Below are 15,719 nucleotides of genomic sequence, written 5' to 3' on the forward strand. Positions count from 1 at the left end.
GTTTCAAGGGATAAAGACTCATTTTGGAAGGAATGGGGGCTATTCCAGTTGGGCTTTTCTCTTTCCAAATTAGTAGTAGTTTGCATATAGACTAATGATTATTAAATAGTTATTCCTGGTAGACTGGTACCTAAACACACACAGAACAATGTGAGTATTAATTCTTTTTTCCTACATGAAGAAAAATTAGTATCTTACACAGCAGGTGCTAAACAAATAGAAATAATTCTCTGCATGTTGTCTCTCCCATTAGATTGCTTGCTCCTGAAGGATATGGGCTATTTTTGCCTTTCTTTATGTCCCTGGGTCTTAGCACAGTGCCTTGAAAAGAAGAGGTACTTAGTACATGGTTGAATTTAGTTATTATTATCACAGTCTGCTAGCTGACTCAATACACATATCACAGATATATGTATGTAACATATAATCACTGTTAGGATGTAAGAGGCACCAAATCCTCTCTCCGTATTTCCCCTATGGCCTAGAACAAAGTTCAATATAGGGTATGTATTTAATAATTCTTGGTTGAATGAGAAGCAGCTAGTAGCTCAGTGGACAGAGTCAGTGTGGAGATGGGAGGTCCTGGGTTCAAATTTGACCTCAGATTCTTCCTCACTATGTGACCCTAGGCAGGTCACTTAACTCCAATGGTCTAATCCTTACTCTCTTCTGCCTTTTTTCAATATCAATACATTTTTTATTTTAAGGTATAAGTTAAAAAACAATTATGGGTTGAATGAATGAAAGAAAATGCCAATGATATTTGACTGCAATATCACACTTTTCATTTGGCAGCAGTATCTATTTTACAATATATAACATGAAAATGTTAAGAATTGATAATTTTCCCCTTCTTTACACTCCACATAGTGTAGGATTTGACTGATGGTTAGTTTTGCTGAATTTTTTATCTTTCCTTTTTATTATTTTTAAAAAGAATTAAAATTCCCTCTATTATCAATTTTTTTTTGTCTTGAGATTCTGTTATATTTATTAGCAGGGAATACTTGTATTTTAAGTGTGCTATTTTTCAAGAATCTCACTATTTTCTTCAAGAAATCTACATGGGACTCACTAATCTGACCTCATTTAAATATGTAAAAAGATTAATAAAAATTATGTACCTGGTTAAGAAAAATGCCACAGGCATCTTAACAGACCAAAACAGCAGATTAACTGAAGCTTCTCTCACCTTTAAATAACCTAATCTGTCTTTGACTAAAGAACAGGTAAACTTTATAAAGTAAATTAAAAACCTAGTCCTAAGGTGTGAATATCTAATAATTACAGAATCACAAAAATGTTATAATAAGAAGGGTCATATAGTCTAACCCTCTTCATTTTATAAACAAGATCCAGAAATATTTATAAATGGGGTCCAGAAATATTCAATGACTTAGCCAAGATCTAGTGACAGCATGGTGATTTAAAAAAATGTGTCTCCTATTTCCCCATCCAATTCTTTTCCCCTTTAAAATATTTTATTCATGCACTTTTTTCAAAAATATCAGTTGTACTACGAAAGAGTATTCTCTCAGCAATTCAACAATCTGGGACAATTCTGAAAGACCTGAGACAATGAATGCTCTCTATCTTCAGAGAAAGAACTATAGATGTCAGATGTATATCAAAGCAAACTATCTTTCACACTAGTTTATTTATGGCTTTCTTTTAGGGTTTTGGTTTTATATGAGTATTCTCTTACAACAATGACCAATATGGAAGTATGTTTTGTATGATAAAACATATATAATCCAGATCAAATTGCTTACCCTCTCTCTCAAAGAGGGGGGTAAGGAAAGGGGGAGAAAATTTGGATCTTATAATTTCAGAAAACATGTTGAAAACTGTTATAATATGCCATTGGAAAAATAAAATATTTTTGAATAAAAAAAAAAAAGAAAAATGTCTTCTGCTTTGAAGCCAATACACAGTACTGATTCTAAGACAGAGGATAAGAGTTTTTTTAAAAAAAAAATGCATATCAGTTGCTTAGAAAGAAGACTACACATGAGAAACATTCTTTCTGCTATACCACACTTCTTTCTTCTTTTCAGAGTCATTCAACTGTGATAACTCACCTTCCTTTTAAGACTGGCAAAATATGAGTACATTGATATCCAGAAGAAACTATTAGGCCACTGGAAACTGAGTTTTTTCTTTTATTGTGGTAGAAACTGTAGAGGCTGTCGATTCCATAAGAAACTTTGGGAATCCCATAGCATTCGAAGAGAAGCTCTGACATCATCTGTCTTGAATATAGCGGATTGCAAACAGCTTCTGTTAAAACTACTGGATGATCAACACAACCCTACGTGGAAATGAAGAGATAAATAAAAGTGATGTCAAAAGATTAATAGTTTTTAAAAGCAGAATTTATATTCCCTAGCTAAGTGTTATATTGGCTTTTGGGTAGTTTTAATCAAACCAATTTAGTGAGACAGAGAAAATTAGCTTCTGTCAATTTGAAACAATTCATTTCCAAACAACACAAGTTACATATTCATATTGTGCAAAGTTATAATTCAAGGCAGAAGAGAGGTAAGGGTTAGGCAAAGGGGGTTAAATGACTTACTCAGGGTCACATATCTAGGCCTGACTCTCAATCCACTGAGCCACCCAACTGCCCCCTACAACTAATATTTTCCGTGGCTGCCTACTGCATAAAGTTCAAACTGGATTTCAGTTTCCCCACAATCTGGACTACAGTATGAATTAGTGAAAAAAACACTAAGTACTTATACTTACTGTGTGCAAAGCACTAGCAAGACCTTCTCTGTCCTCAAAAAGTATGACAAAAGAGCCATGTCAAGATGGTTGGGATATAAAGAGTTACAGAATAGATCAATATAATTCTGGTGTTACTTTTGAATTTGCCAGCACTTTACATAATTCTTTGCACATAATAAGCACTTAAATGCTTTTTTCATTAATTCATTGCTACATACTACAATCCTGAAAAACTATTCTACTAAATATCATTTTTCCATCCCCATGCTTCTACTATGGCAATGTGTAAATAGAAACCACTCCCTAATTTGTCCTACCCCACATTCCATTTTACCTGTGTACTTTGAGTGATGAAGGGGGACAAGAGTAAAAAGATGTGGTGCATTAGGGGAAGGCTCTCTCTCAAGGTTAGGGCTGCAGTAGAACGTGGTCAGAACAGGACTGCTGGTGTCTGCTGAGCGATGGAGGGGCTTGTGCGGTTTCTGGCAGTTTGGCTTGCTTCCTGATTCAGCTTAGGTATTTAGCTAGGTGATATCCTCTGTCTCTTTCCTATATTTTCCCCCCTTTTTAAAATCTCCATTTTTTTTATTACAATGTAATTGTTAAGAACTACTAAAGGACTCCGGACTTGAGAGTTAATTTTGTAAAATGGACCACACTTTTTAAAAAAATTAATATTACATTTAATAATTTTACTTTCATTTATTACATCATCTGTGAATTCCTACTCCTTCTTTAAAACCACCTCAATGACACTTTCTCTTCATGAAATCTTTGAATACCTTAACCCCTTGCCAAGAACAGCACTCAACATAAAAAAGATGCTTAGTGAATAGATGTTTGTTGAACTGAATGCAGAGAAAAAAGTGTGAGATGGGTTTTACATAGGTGGCTCAGTGGATTGAGAGACAGGCCTGGAAATGGGAGGTCCTGGGTTCAGACACTTCCTACCTGTGTGACCCTGGGCAAGTCACTTGACCCCCATTACCTAGTGTTATATTATTGGGAAAAGACTGAGGGGAAATGAAAAACCTAGCCCTTATTTCTCTTTTGCCTTGGAACCAATACACAGTACTCATTCTAAGAGGGAAGATATGGGTTAAAGAAAAGTGTGAGATGACAAAGAAACGGCTGAAAAAAGTATGGATAAAGTGATTGTGATATCTTAAGTATATGAGGCCAACAGAAAGGCATAAAGAGGAGGCATGAAGTAAAGAAGTGGAGATATAAGAAGAATGAATGGAAGAAATTTGTAAAAAAGGAAAATAAAAGACGGTCTGAGAGGGTCATAAAAAAGTGTCAGAGGAGAAGGGAGAGAAAGTCTGAGAAGTGAATAGGAGGGAAGAGGAATAATGGGATGTAAGGAGGAAGTAAGCAGAAGAACGGTGTGTGATGGAAAGAGGCAAGTGTGGGGAACAACTTGGGTTGGGCAGGAGAGGAGTAAGTGGGAGGAGGAAGGAGCCGGGGAGGAACCCAAGGGGCGCGGAAGGGAAGGGGCGTGAGCGGAGGCCGAGGGGCAGGTGCTTGAGGGTTCCCAGGGTCTGGTGAAGCTCCCTCACCTGCGAAGAGACACCGAGGCGCTGAAAGCTGTAGTCAAGCAGCAACTCCTGCAGTTCTAGGTTGACAGGCACATTACGGTCAAAGGGCGAGCGTAGCAGCCAGCGTAGCGGCTCCAGGCTTCCCAGGTCATTGCCCACCTGCGCACCCCCGCCGCGGGCGGCCCCGCGGCTGCGCGCGCATACCGAGCGGAACAAGAGGCGCGGCTCAGGCTCGGCCCCCGGGCACGCCCAGCCCACGCGCGCCTGGAACGAGCCATTGTCCAGCACAAGCGGCACCGGGTGTGGCACTCGCACGGCTGGGGGAGGCTCCAGTACCGGGTCCGGCACCGCGCGAGCATCCCGGAAAGCGTAGACGTTAGAGGCCGCCGCCATCTTGGAACTATCCGCCGGTTCCGTCGCTTTTCCCTTCCCCTGGCGCCGCGTCCGCTTTCGCCTCAGTGCACACGTTCCGGTGTTCGAAAGTTTAGAGAGGAACTGCGGTTGCGTGCTTCGCGGCCCACCATTGGAAGAAAAACCTCGTCTCTGGCCAGCCCCTTTCGCTTATTGAAATCCGCTCCACTAGGGAGCCGGGGATACGCTCTTTATTTACCCTAGAAGCATTCCGGCTCCAGCTGCTACTCTACCTGGTTTGCCCTACGTAAGCTACTACGCCACGTACCTTTCGACACTGTGTCATTGGCTTCTGGGCTGTTCAGCGAAAGGAAACATTCCCTCTGTTGGCTACAGACATTTACTTTGGCTGACTTCCATGCCTGAAAGGTTCTCATCTTTGCCTCCTGGCTTTCCCGATTTCCTTCAAGTCTCAACTAAAATCTCACCTTTCACAAAAAAGCCTTACCGAACCCCTTTTAATTCCAGTGCTTTCCCTCCGTTAATTCTAATTTATCCGTGTATAACTTCTTTCGTATATGTATGTTTGCAAGTTATCTCCCACTTTACATGATAAGTTTCTAGAGGTCAGAGTTTGTCTTTTTTATGCTCAATTCTTAGCACTTAGTAGGGACTTAACATGTATTGCTTTAAATTAAATAGGAAAAAATCGATTGAGGGTGACAATCTTTACTAGAATTCATGCAGAATGGACAGAATTTGGATTTGGCATTTTTTCCACAGATTTTTTTTTGGAAATGAAAACTTTCACTTTAGGATTGAATTTGCCATTTTTGCCTGCTTCCCTAAGACCCAAATGCCATCATCATCATCATTATAGCTAGCTTATATATAGTTATAGTGCTTTAAGGATTACAACATACTTTTATGTCTTATTTAATTTTATCTAGACCTAGTGAATGTGGAAGATTCAACCTATTGCCTTGATTATGATATTTAGTTCCCTGTGATCAAAATATCTTGCTGAAAATCTGAATTTTTTCATGCTCCTCTCAGATGCTTTAATTTTGAGTCAGACAAACAGTTCAAGTTCTGCTAATTACTAGTTCATTGCCTTCTTGTCAGGTCACTTCCCCTCTCTGGACCTCAGTTTTCCCTAAAATAGAAGGAGTAACTTGATCCAAGGTTAGATAGCAAATACTGAAATACAAGGTTCTTGCCCCTTACCCAATGATGTTTATCAAAGAATAAGTGTAACAGGTAGGACTGCCCATTAATGGATTGAGTTTTTAAAAAGGGAAACCAAAGAGTGGAATGATCATTTATTGAAGATGTCTTAGAAATTTATGCTCCAAGTAGGGTTAAACTAGGTGGCCTCACAGAGTTTATGGATCTATAAAATCTGAAGATTGGTTCCCCTCCTTAATTGCTTTATACTTTTGTGAAATGAAATGATCAACAAACCCCATTCAGAAATGAGTCAAATGCTTTTTTTTGGCAGAGACATCACCATATGTTAGAGAACTAAAGTCTCCTGTAGTCTGCTTTTGTGCCAATTTTGTGTTCATCAAGAAATCATGTAGTTCATAACTCATAGACTTTGAGCTGGAAGAGGCCTGGCAAAGTCATCTGTTCAAGGAATCCCTTCATTTTGCTAATGGGGACGCTGAGGCTGTGATTTGTCACTCTCCATTTAGTTAAGTGAACTGTATTATATTCTTTTATCAATGTCATTTTTTCACTACGCTGCTTATAAGCACTTATTGAATTGGAGTGAATTGAATCCATACCATTTCTTCCTTCCAAAACTGCTTCCCTCTGATCTCTTCAAACCTTTTTTGTAGATTGTTTCCTTTATTGTATTTGTATCCCTATTATTGTATTTGTATGCCCCTAACAATGCCTGTTACATAAGTTTAATATATGCTTACTTGATTGGTGTTTCTTTTGAATAAAATATAACTGTGAATTGTATATTACCATCATGTGTCCCACCCCATCACTTTTTAGTGACACCCATGAGATTTATTGTGTATTGAATTTCTAGTTTAGTTGTAACTGGTTTTGTACTCTTTGGGTGTCTGAAGATACATACTGTTTAAACTTTTCCTTGTGAGTTATTACATATGTCCCCCACTAGGTGGCTTTTTTATACATCATATGTTTTCCTCTATATTATCTTTTTTTTTTCCAGTTTTATCTGGGCTCCTCTTTTTCTTAGAATCATTACTTTTTATATATTCCAAGTTAAAAGAGCAACAGAGCTAGACAATAAGTGATTTGCCCTAAGTCACACACTTAGGAAGTATCTGAGGCCAGATTTGACCTAAGACTCTCAATTCACTGAACCACCTAGCTGCCCACTCTGGGCTCTTTTTTGCTCCCCATACTTCCATTTATATTTTGTGTGAGTTTTATGCTATTCCTTGTTTAAATAGAATTAAGATGCGAGTGTTTATTATCCTCATTTTACAGAGAAGGAAATTCAAGAGAGCAGAAGCTAATATACTTTTCAATGGCTTTCTCTTTTTCTTTCCCTTCCTTCCTTCCTTCCTTCCTTCCTTCCTTCCTTCCTTCCTTCCTTCCTTCCTTCCTTCCTTCCTTCCTTCCTCCCTTCCTCCCTTCCTCCCTTCCTCCCTTCCTCCCTTCCTCCCTTCCTTCCTTCCTCCCTCCCTCCCTCCCTCCCTCCCTCCCTCCCTCCCTTCCTTCCTTCCTTCCTCCCTTCCTCCCTTCCTCCCTTCCTTCCTTCCTTCCTCCCTTCCTCCCTTCCTCCCTTCCTTCCTTCCTTCCTTCCTTCCTTCCTTCCTTCCTTCCTTCCTTCCTTCCTTCCTTCCTTCCTTCCTTCCTTCCTTCCTTCCTTCCTTCCTTCCTTCCTTCCTTCCTTCCTTCTTCCCTCCCTTTCTTTTTTTTTCCTCCTTTAATTCCAAATAATCTTACTCTCCAGGTTGACTCTACTCTTAAGGGTTATTGACAATTTTCAAACACAAGAGGGCGTGCAGCTTTCAAACCTTGCTAAAGATACATAAATCTCAAAGCTGGAAATTATCTAGTCTCCCCTTCGTTGACAACTGGGGGAGGTTTTTCCCTGTTCTGTTCCTTGGAAATTTAATTCAATCTCTTTTCTTCCCCAATACACTCACCCCTGACTTATGAACCAAAGCCTAGGACATTCTAACAATACGAGTTCACCGAATATTCCTTAGAGAGGAGGGAACTCTCAAAAGGGCCCGGGGTTAAACGGGCAAATTTGATTCTGGCTTTGTTTTTCCCATCAGTTTCCCAGATGGAAGAAAGTCCTAGAAATGGATAAGGGACAGAAGTCACTGCCAGCTTTCATCTATTTTCCTCCCCAGTAGGTCTGGACCCCTCCTTTAGCCACAGCTTCTGGTCACACCCACAAATGGCCTGGATAGCCCCTCTATAATCTTTCATTGTAGCTAGGGTTGAAGAGCAGCTCCTATGCTTAGATTACTATACTAAACATTCTAGGGGGCAAAGGTGCTGGTGGAGTGGGCTGTGAGCTGAGGGCTTTGCACCATCCCTTCCACTTAGAGATACTGCCAAGCAGAAAGGTCTCAAAAGCCTTATCTTTGTATATCTAAATTCAGAAACAACTCACATGCACAAAATGCTTTACAATGCTTTTTCCTCACAGTACCCTAGGAAAGGAGGTAGTACAAGTATCATTGACCCCATTTTGAAGATGTGGAAAGTGGTTCAGAGGTTAAAGTGACCAGGGACATAGCTTGTCAGGCTTGGAAATTGAATTGGAATCCTGCTTCAGACATTAGCTGTGTAACTGGTCAAGTCACTTAATTTCATTTAACCTGAGTTTTCTAACCTGCAAAGTGGAAATCATTATAGCACTCACTTCACAGAAGACATGTGCTAAAGTGGTAGAGTGCTGGGCCTGGAATCAGGTTAAATTCATCTTCCTGGGTTTAAATCTGACCTTAGACACTAGCTGTGCGACACTGGGCAAGTTAACACTGTTGCCTCAGTTTCCTCATCTGCAAAATGAACTGGAGAAGAAAATGACAGACCACTCTATCTTTGCCAAGAAAATCCTAAATGGGGTCATGAAGAATTGGGTATGACTAAACAATAACACTTTTTAAAAAATCTTTTATGGCCTGGCCTTTTTTAACTCTTCTTTGAGTCCTTCTGAACAGAGTAGTCATTTATCTGCTTCTGCCCACATAAAATCTCTGTGAGCAGCCTTGAAGTAGAAGATTATATAACCTGCTTCATGGATGAGGCAAAAAAAACAAGAGTAAGATGGATATTTTGCTTTGTAAAAAAATATCATTATTTAAATTGCAAAGTTTAAATTCCTTTTGAGAAGAATTTTAGGTAAAGAAGATGCTACCTCTCTGAATCCAGAACTGAACTGTTGGAGAAGCCACCATGAAGAAGCCTCCAGACCACAAGTTACACAAAATTGAACTTTGGGTGTGATTGATTGAACATTTATTTGTATGTATACTTTTATGCCAAAGGGGACTGCCTCCTAACGGCTTTTTGTCAATGTGTTCAGCAATTATTGGTTTTATTCTTTTTTCTCTTATCCTCACACTATTGTAATCTTTTAAGTTTATTATGTTTTTTTTATATTTTATTTGATCATTTCCAAGCATTATTCATTAAAGACATAGATCATTTTCTTTTCTTCCCCCCCCACTCCCCATAGCCAACGCGTAAATCCACTGGGCATTACATGTTTTCTTGATTTGAACCCATTGCTATGTTGATAATATTTGCATTAGAGTGTTCATTTAGAGTCTCTCCTCTGTCATGTTCCCTCGGGGTTTCCACTCCCATAGTTTATCCTTTGCTTATGAATAGTGTTTTTTTCTCCTAGATCCCTGCAAATTGTTCAAGGCCATTACACCGCCACTAATGGAGAAGTCCATTACATTCGATTATACCGAAGTGTATTAGTCTCTGTGTACAATGTTCTCCTGGTTCTGCTCCTCTCGCTCTGCATCACTTCCTGGAGGTTGTTCCATTCTCCATGGAACTCCTCCACTTTATTATTCCTTTTAGCACAATAGTATTCCATCACCAACATATACCACAATTTGCTCAGCCATTCCCCAATTGATGGGCATCCCCTCATTTTCCAGTTTTTGGCCACCACAAAGAGCGTAGCTATGAATATTTTTGTACAAGTCTTTTTGTCCATTATCTCTTTGGGGTACAGACCCAGCAGTGCTATGGCTGGATCAAAGGGCAGATAGTCTTTTAGTGCCCTTTGGGCATAGTTCCAAATTGCCCTCCACAATGGTTGGATCAGTTCACAACTCCACCAGCAATGAATTAATGTCCCTACTTTGCCACATCCCCTCCAGCATTCATTACTTTCCTTTGCTGTTATGTTAGCCAATCTGCTAGGTGTGAGGTGATACCTCAGAGTTGTTTTGATTTGCATCTCTCTGATTATAAGAGATTTAGAACACTTCTTCATGTGCTTATTAATAGTTTTGATTTCTTTATCTGAGAACTGCCTATCCATGTCCCTTGCCCATTTATCAGTTGGAGAGTGGCTTGATTTTTTGTAGAGTTGATTTAGCTCTTTATAAATTTGAGTAATTAAACCTTTGTCAGAGGTTTCTATGAAAATTTTTTCCCAGTTTGTTGTTTCCCTTCTGATTTTAGTTACATTGGTTTTGTTTGTGCAAAAGCTTTTTAATTTGATGTAGTCAAAATTATTTATTTTACATTTTGTGATTCTTTCTATGTCTTGCTTGGTTTTAAAGTCTTTCCCCTCCCAAAGGTCTGACATGTATACTATTCTGTGTTTACCCAATTTACTTATGGTTTCCTTCTTTATGTTTAAGTCATTCACCCATTTTGAATTTATCTTGGTGTAGGGTGTGAGGTGTTGATCTATTCCTAGTCTCTCCCACACTGTCTTCCAATTTTCCCAACAGTTTTTATTGAAGAGTGGATTTTTGTCCCAAAAGCTTGGATCTTTGGGTTTATCGTATACTGTCTTGCTGAGGTCCCTTTCCCCCAGTCTATTCCACGGATCTTCCTTTCTGTTTCTTAGCCAGTACCAAATTGTTTTGATCACTGCTGCTTTGTAATAGAGTTTAAAGTCAGGGACTGCAAGGCCCCCATCATATGTGTTTTTTTTTTCATTATTTCCCTGGATATCCTTGATCTTTTGTTCTTCCAAATGAACTTTGTTATGTTTTTTTCTAAATCAGTGAAGAAGTATTTTGGTAGTTCAATGGGTATGGCACTAAATAGATAAAAGTTTGGTAGGATGGTCATTTTTATTATATTGGCTCGTCCTATCCATGAGCAGTTAATGTTTTTCTAATTGCTCAAGTCTAGTTTTAGTTGTGTGAAGAGTGTTTTGTAGTTGTGTTCATATAGTTCCTGTGTTTGTCTCGGGAGGTAGATTCCTAGGTATTTTATTTTGTCTAAGGTGATTTTGAATGGGATTTCTCTTTCTAGTTCTTGCTGCTGAGCTGTGTTGGAGATATATAGAAAAGCTGATGATTTATGTGGGTTTATTTTGTATCCTGCAACTTTGCTAAAGTTGTTGATTATTTCAATTAGCTTTTTGGTTGAATCTCTAGGATTCTTTAAGTAGACCATCATGTCATCTGCAAAGAGTGATAACTTGGTCTCCTCCTTGCCTATTTTGATGCCTTCAATTTCTTTTTCTTCTCTAATTGCTACTGCTAGTGTTTCTAGTACAATGTCAAATACTAGAGGTGATAATGGGCATCCTTGTTTCACTCCTGATCTTATTGGGAATGCATCTAGTTTATCCCCATTGCAGATGATATTAGCTAATGGTTTTAGATATATACTGTTTATTATTTTTAGGAATGACCCTTCTATTCCTATGCTTTCTAGTGTTTTTAATAGGAATGGGTGTTGTATTTTATCAAATGTTTTTTCTGCGTCTATTGAGATGATCATGTGGTTCTTGCTGGTTTGCTTGTTGATGTGGTCAATTATGTGGATAGTTTTCCTAATATTGAACCAGCCCTGCTTCCCTGGTATAAATCCTACTTGATCATGGTGAATGATCCTTCTGATCACTTGCTGGAGTCTTTTTGCTAGTATCCTATTTAATATTTTTGCATCTATATTCATTAGGGAGATTGGTCTATAGTTTTTTTTCTCTGTTTTTGACTTGCCTGGTTTTGGAATCAGTACCATGTTTGTGTCATAAAAGGAGTTTGGTAGAACTCCCTCTTTGCTTATTATGTCAAATAGTTTGTATAGTATTGGGATTAACTGTTCTCTGAATGTTTGATAGAATTCACTGGTGAATCCATCAGGCCCTGGGGATTTTTTCTTAGGAAGTTCTTTGATGGCTTGTTGGATTTCATTTTCTGATATGGGATTATTTAAGAATTCTATTTCCTCTTCTGTTAGTCTAGGCAGTTTGTATTTTTGTATATATTCATCCATATCCCCTAAATTGGTGTATTTAATGCCATATAATTGGGCAAAGTAATTTCTAATGATTGCCTTAATTTCCTCTTCATCAGAGGTGCTGTCCCCCTTTTCATCTTTAATGCTGTTAATTTGCTTTTCTTCCTTCCTTTTAAAAATTAGATTGAACAGTACTTTGTTCTATTTTGTTTGTTTTTTCAAAGTACCAGCTTCTTGTCTTATTTATTAAATCAATAGTTCTATCACTTTCGATTTTATTAATTTCTCCCTTAATTTTTAGGATTTCTAGTTTGGTTTTCTGCTGGGGTTTTTTAATTTGATCGCTTTTGAGTTTTTTCATTTGCATTTCCAATTGATTGATCTCTGCTCTCCCTAGTTTGTTAATATAAGCATTCAGGGATATGAATTTACCTCTGATTACCGCTTTGGCTGCATCCCAAAAGGTTTGAAAGGATGTCTCGCCATTGTCATTTTACTCGATGAAATTATTAATTGTTTCTATGATTTCTTCTTTAACTAAACGGTTTTGGAGTATCATATTGTTTAATTTCCAATTGGTTTTAGATTTGGTTTTCCATGTACCATTACTAATCATTATTTTTATTGCCTTGTGATCTGAGAAGGCTGCATTCATTATTTCTGCTTTTCTGCATTTGTGTGCTATGTTTCTGTGACCTAATGTATGGTCAATTTTTGTGAATGTGCCATGTGGTGCTGAGAAGAAGGTGTATTTCTTTTTATCCCTATTTATTTTTCTCCATATGCCTATTAATTCTAATTTTTCTAAGATTTCATTCACTTCTTTTACCTCTTTCTTATTTATTTTTTGATTTGATTTATCTAAATTTGATAATGGTTGGTTTAAGTCTCCCACTAATATGGTTTTACTGTCTATTTCTTCCTTCAATTCTCCTAGTTTCTCCATTAGAAATTTGGGTGCTATATTATTTGGTGCATACATGTTGATTAATGATATTTCCTGTCTAAAGTCCCTTTTAACAAAATATAATTACCTTCCCTATCCCTTTTGATCAGGTCTATTTTTGCTTTGGCTTTATCAGATATTATGATTACCACTCCTGCCTTCTTTCTGTCAGTTGAGGCCCAGAAGGTCTTACTCCATCCTTTAATTCTGACCTTGTGGGTGTCTACCCACCTCGTGTGTGTTTCTTGAAGACAACATATGGTAGGGTTTTGGATTCTAATTCATTCTGATATTCGTTTACATTTTATGGGTGAGTTCATCCCATTCACGTTCAAAGTTATGATTGTCATTTGTGGACTCCCTGGCATTTTGATATCCTTCCCTAATTCTAACCTTTCTTCTTTGGTTCTACCTTTTAGTCCAGTGATTTACTTTGAATCAGTCCCCCTTGTCCCCTCCCTTGATGTTTCCCTTTTTAGTCCCTCCCTTTTTTGTTCCCTCCCCCTCCCCCCTCTCTTTCCCTCCCTTTTTGTTTTCCCTCTCCCCCTCACCCCCTTGGTTTTCCCTTCTCCCTACCTTTGTTGGGTAAGATAGAATTCAAGATCCCAATGGATCTAGATGTTTTTCCCTCTCAGAGTTGATTTCCCTGAGATTAAGGTTTAAGTAAAAAACCCTCTCTTCCTCTCCTTCTTATAGGAGTTTTCTTCCCCTCCCCTTCCCATGTGAATCTTTGTGTGAGAAAGATTTTTCTATTTGGTCTTTCTTTACCCCCTATTTATACATTACATTTTCCCCACATGTTAGTATACATAGATTGATAGAAATGTAGTCCTTATAGAAGAGAGTTTGAATAAAGGAAGAAGATAACATTTTTCTCCTTTCCCCTTTCCTTAATATTTACCTTTTCAGGTATTCCTTGCTCTTTGTTTTTCGGTATCAAACTTTCCACAGAGCTCTGGTCTTTTCTTTGCAAAAAGTTGGAAATCTTCTATTTTGTTGAATGCCCATACTTTCCCTTGGAAGTATATAGTCAGTTTTGCTGGATAGCTGATTCTTGGTTGAAGACCCAGCTCTCTTGCCTTTCTGAAGATCATATTCCATGCCTTACAATCATTCAGAGTAGAACTTGCAAGGTCTTGTGTGACCCTGATTGGCATTCCTTTATATCTAAATTGTCTTTTTCTGGCTTCTTGTAGGATTTTTTCTTTTGTTTGAGAGCTTTGGAATTTGGCAATTACATTCCTGGGAGTTGTCTTTTGGGGGTTTAGTGTAGAAGGTGTTCTGTGAGCTCTGTCAGTGGCTGTATTACCCCCTTGTTCTAGAATCTCTGGGCAATTTTCTTTGATTATATCTTGTATCACGATGTTGAGTTTGGTGTTTATTTCTGGCTTTTCTGGAAGTCCAATTATTCTTAAATTATCTCTTCTCCCTCTATTTTCCAAGTCTGTCACCTTGTTGGTGAGATATTTTATGTTCTCTTCTAATTTCTTGGTATTTTGGCTTTGCTTTATTAATTCTTGCTCTTTTACACGATCGTTGTCTTCGAGTTGCCAGATTCTGGCCTTTAAAGTCTGGTTTTCCTTTTCAGTTTGGTCACACCGGTTTTGTAGATGCGTGAATTTCTTTTGCATTATTTCCCACTTTTCCTCCCAGAAAGCTTCCATCTTTTTGGTCATTTCTGATTCAAATTCTTCATGGGTTTGTGGAGAATTTCCATTTCCTTTGGAAGGTTTTGGAGCATTTTCTTCTGTATCATCTTCTATCTCCTCTGTATTTTGTATTTTGGCTCCTTATAATGTGTCCAAAGTCGCCCCTTTCTTCTTATTTTTCTTGGGATTTTGGGGCTTCTGTGGAGTTTGCCATCTCTGAATGGGGAGGATTAGCTTTTCTTATCTCTTTCTGGTGTTCAGAGGCTTTAGTCCTGGGCAGATTGTCGGTTCTATGAGCTTTCCCTGGGTTAAACTGAGTATGCCTTAAGGCAATGACTTTCACTGGAACTGGAATGGAAGGGTCGGACCAGGGGGCCACACTCTCCCCCGGCTCTCTCTGTTTCCCTGCTGCTAAGGTGCCCCTTTGACTGGACTGGGTTGGGTTGCTTTCCGGAAGTTGCCTTCAGAATAGCTGGCCGTGAGGCTGTTTTGTGGGCCCTGAGGGTTGCTGTTGTTTCAGAGGACCCTGCTCTCTGCGGGGGAAGGGGCCACAGCTTCCCGGAGCTCCGAGGGCAGTGACTTTCACTGAGACTTGGATAGCAGGATCCAGCTGGTGAGGCTGTCTTGCCCACCCTGAGGGTTGCTGTTGTTTCAGATGACCCTGCTCTCTGAGCAGGGCGGGGATGCGGCTTCCCAGAGCCTTGGACTCTGTGCTCCTACCCCTTAGGTCTGAGTGATCTCGGGTTCTGGCTTTTTAGGGAGGCCGTACCTTTTGATCCAGGTCCAGGAGGAGGATTCCCAGGGTCTATGCTGTTGATCGTTTTGAATTTCGGCACCTTAGGAGCTTATAGTTTGAGATCAGTCGGGAAGGGTTTCCGGAGATCTGAACTTTAGCTTTCTCTAAGCCGCCATCTTGACCGGAAGTCAAGTTTATTATGTTTTTATGATCCTTTTGGGGGAAAATTAATTTTTCCAAAGATGATCATCCGAGGGAATGTAAAAAATAGACTGGAATACAGAAATACAATCCCCACGAGCCTTTGCTCCACTTCCCCAGAATGCCTTGTAATCTCACCTGGGCCGAGATAGAGAAGGTATTTAAGC

At 39.0% G+C, this 15,719-nt stretch overlaps 1 protein-coding gene across 1 annotated transcript in view; it reads right to left on the minus strand.

Annotated features, from left to right (window-relative positions):
• The window catches only part of ACTR5 (actin related protein 5), a 42,053-nt gene extending 35,468 nt beyond the window's left edge, over positions 1 to 6,585 (minus strand). The window contains exons 1-2 of the mRNA XM_056811914.1: positions 4,290 to 6,585; positions 2,082 to 2,311 (exon numbers count right to left, since the gene is read on the minus strand). Coding sequence (XP_056667892.1) covers positions 2,082 to 2,311; positions 4,290 to 4,661 — 602 coding nt within the window. The 5' untranslated portion in view covers positions 4,662 to 6,585. The remainder of the gene's footprint in view (positions 1 to 2,081; positions 2,312 to 4,289) is intronic.
• Between the last annotated feature and the right edge of the window lie 9,134 nt (positions 6,586 to 15,719).

Source organism: Monodelphis domestica, chromosome 1, assembly GCF_027887165.1.
Source record: "Monodelphis domestica isolate mMonDom1 chromosome 1, mMonDom1.pri, whole genome shotgun sequence".
Classification (NCBI taxonomy): domain Eukaryota; kingdom Metazoa; phylum Chordata; class Mammalia; order Didelphimorphia; family Didelphidae; genus Monodelphis; species Monodelphis domestica.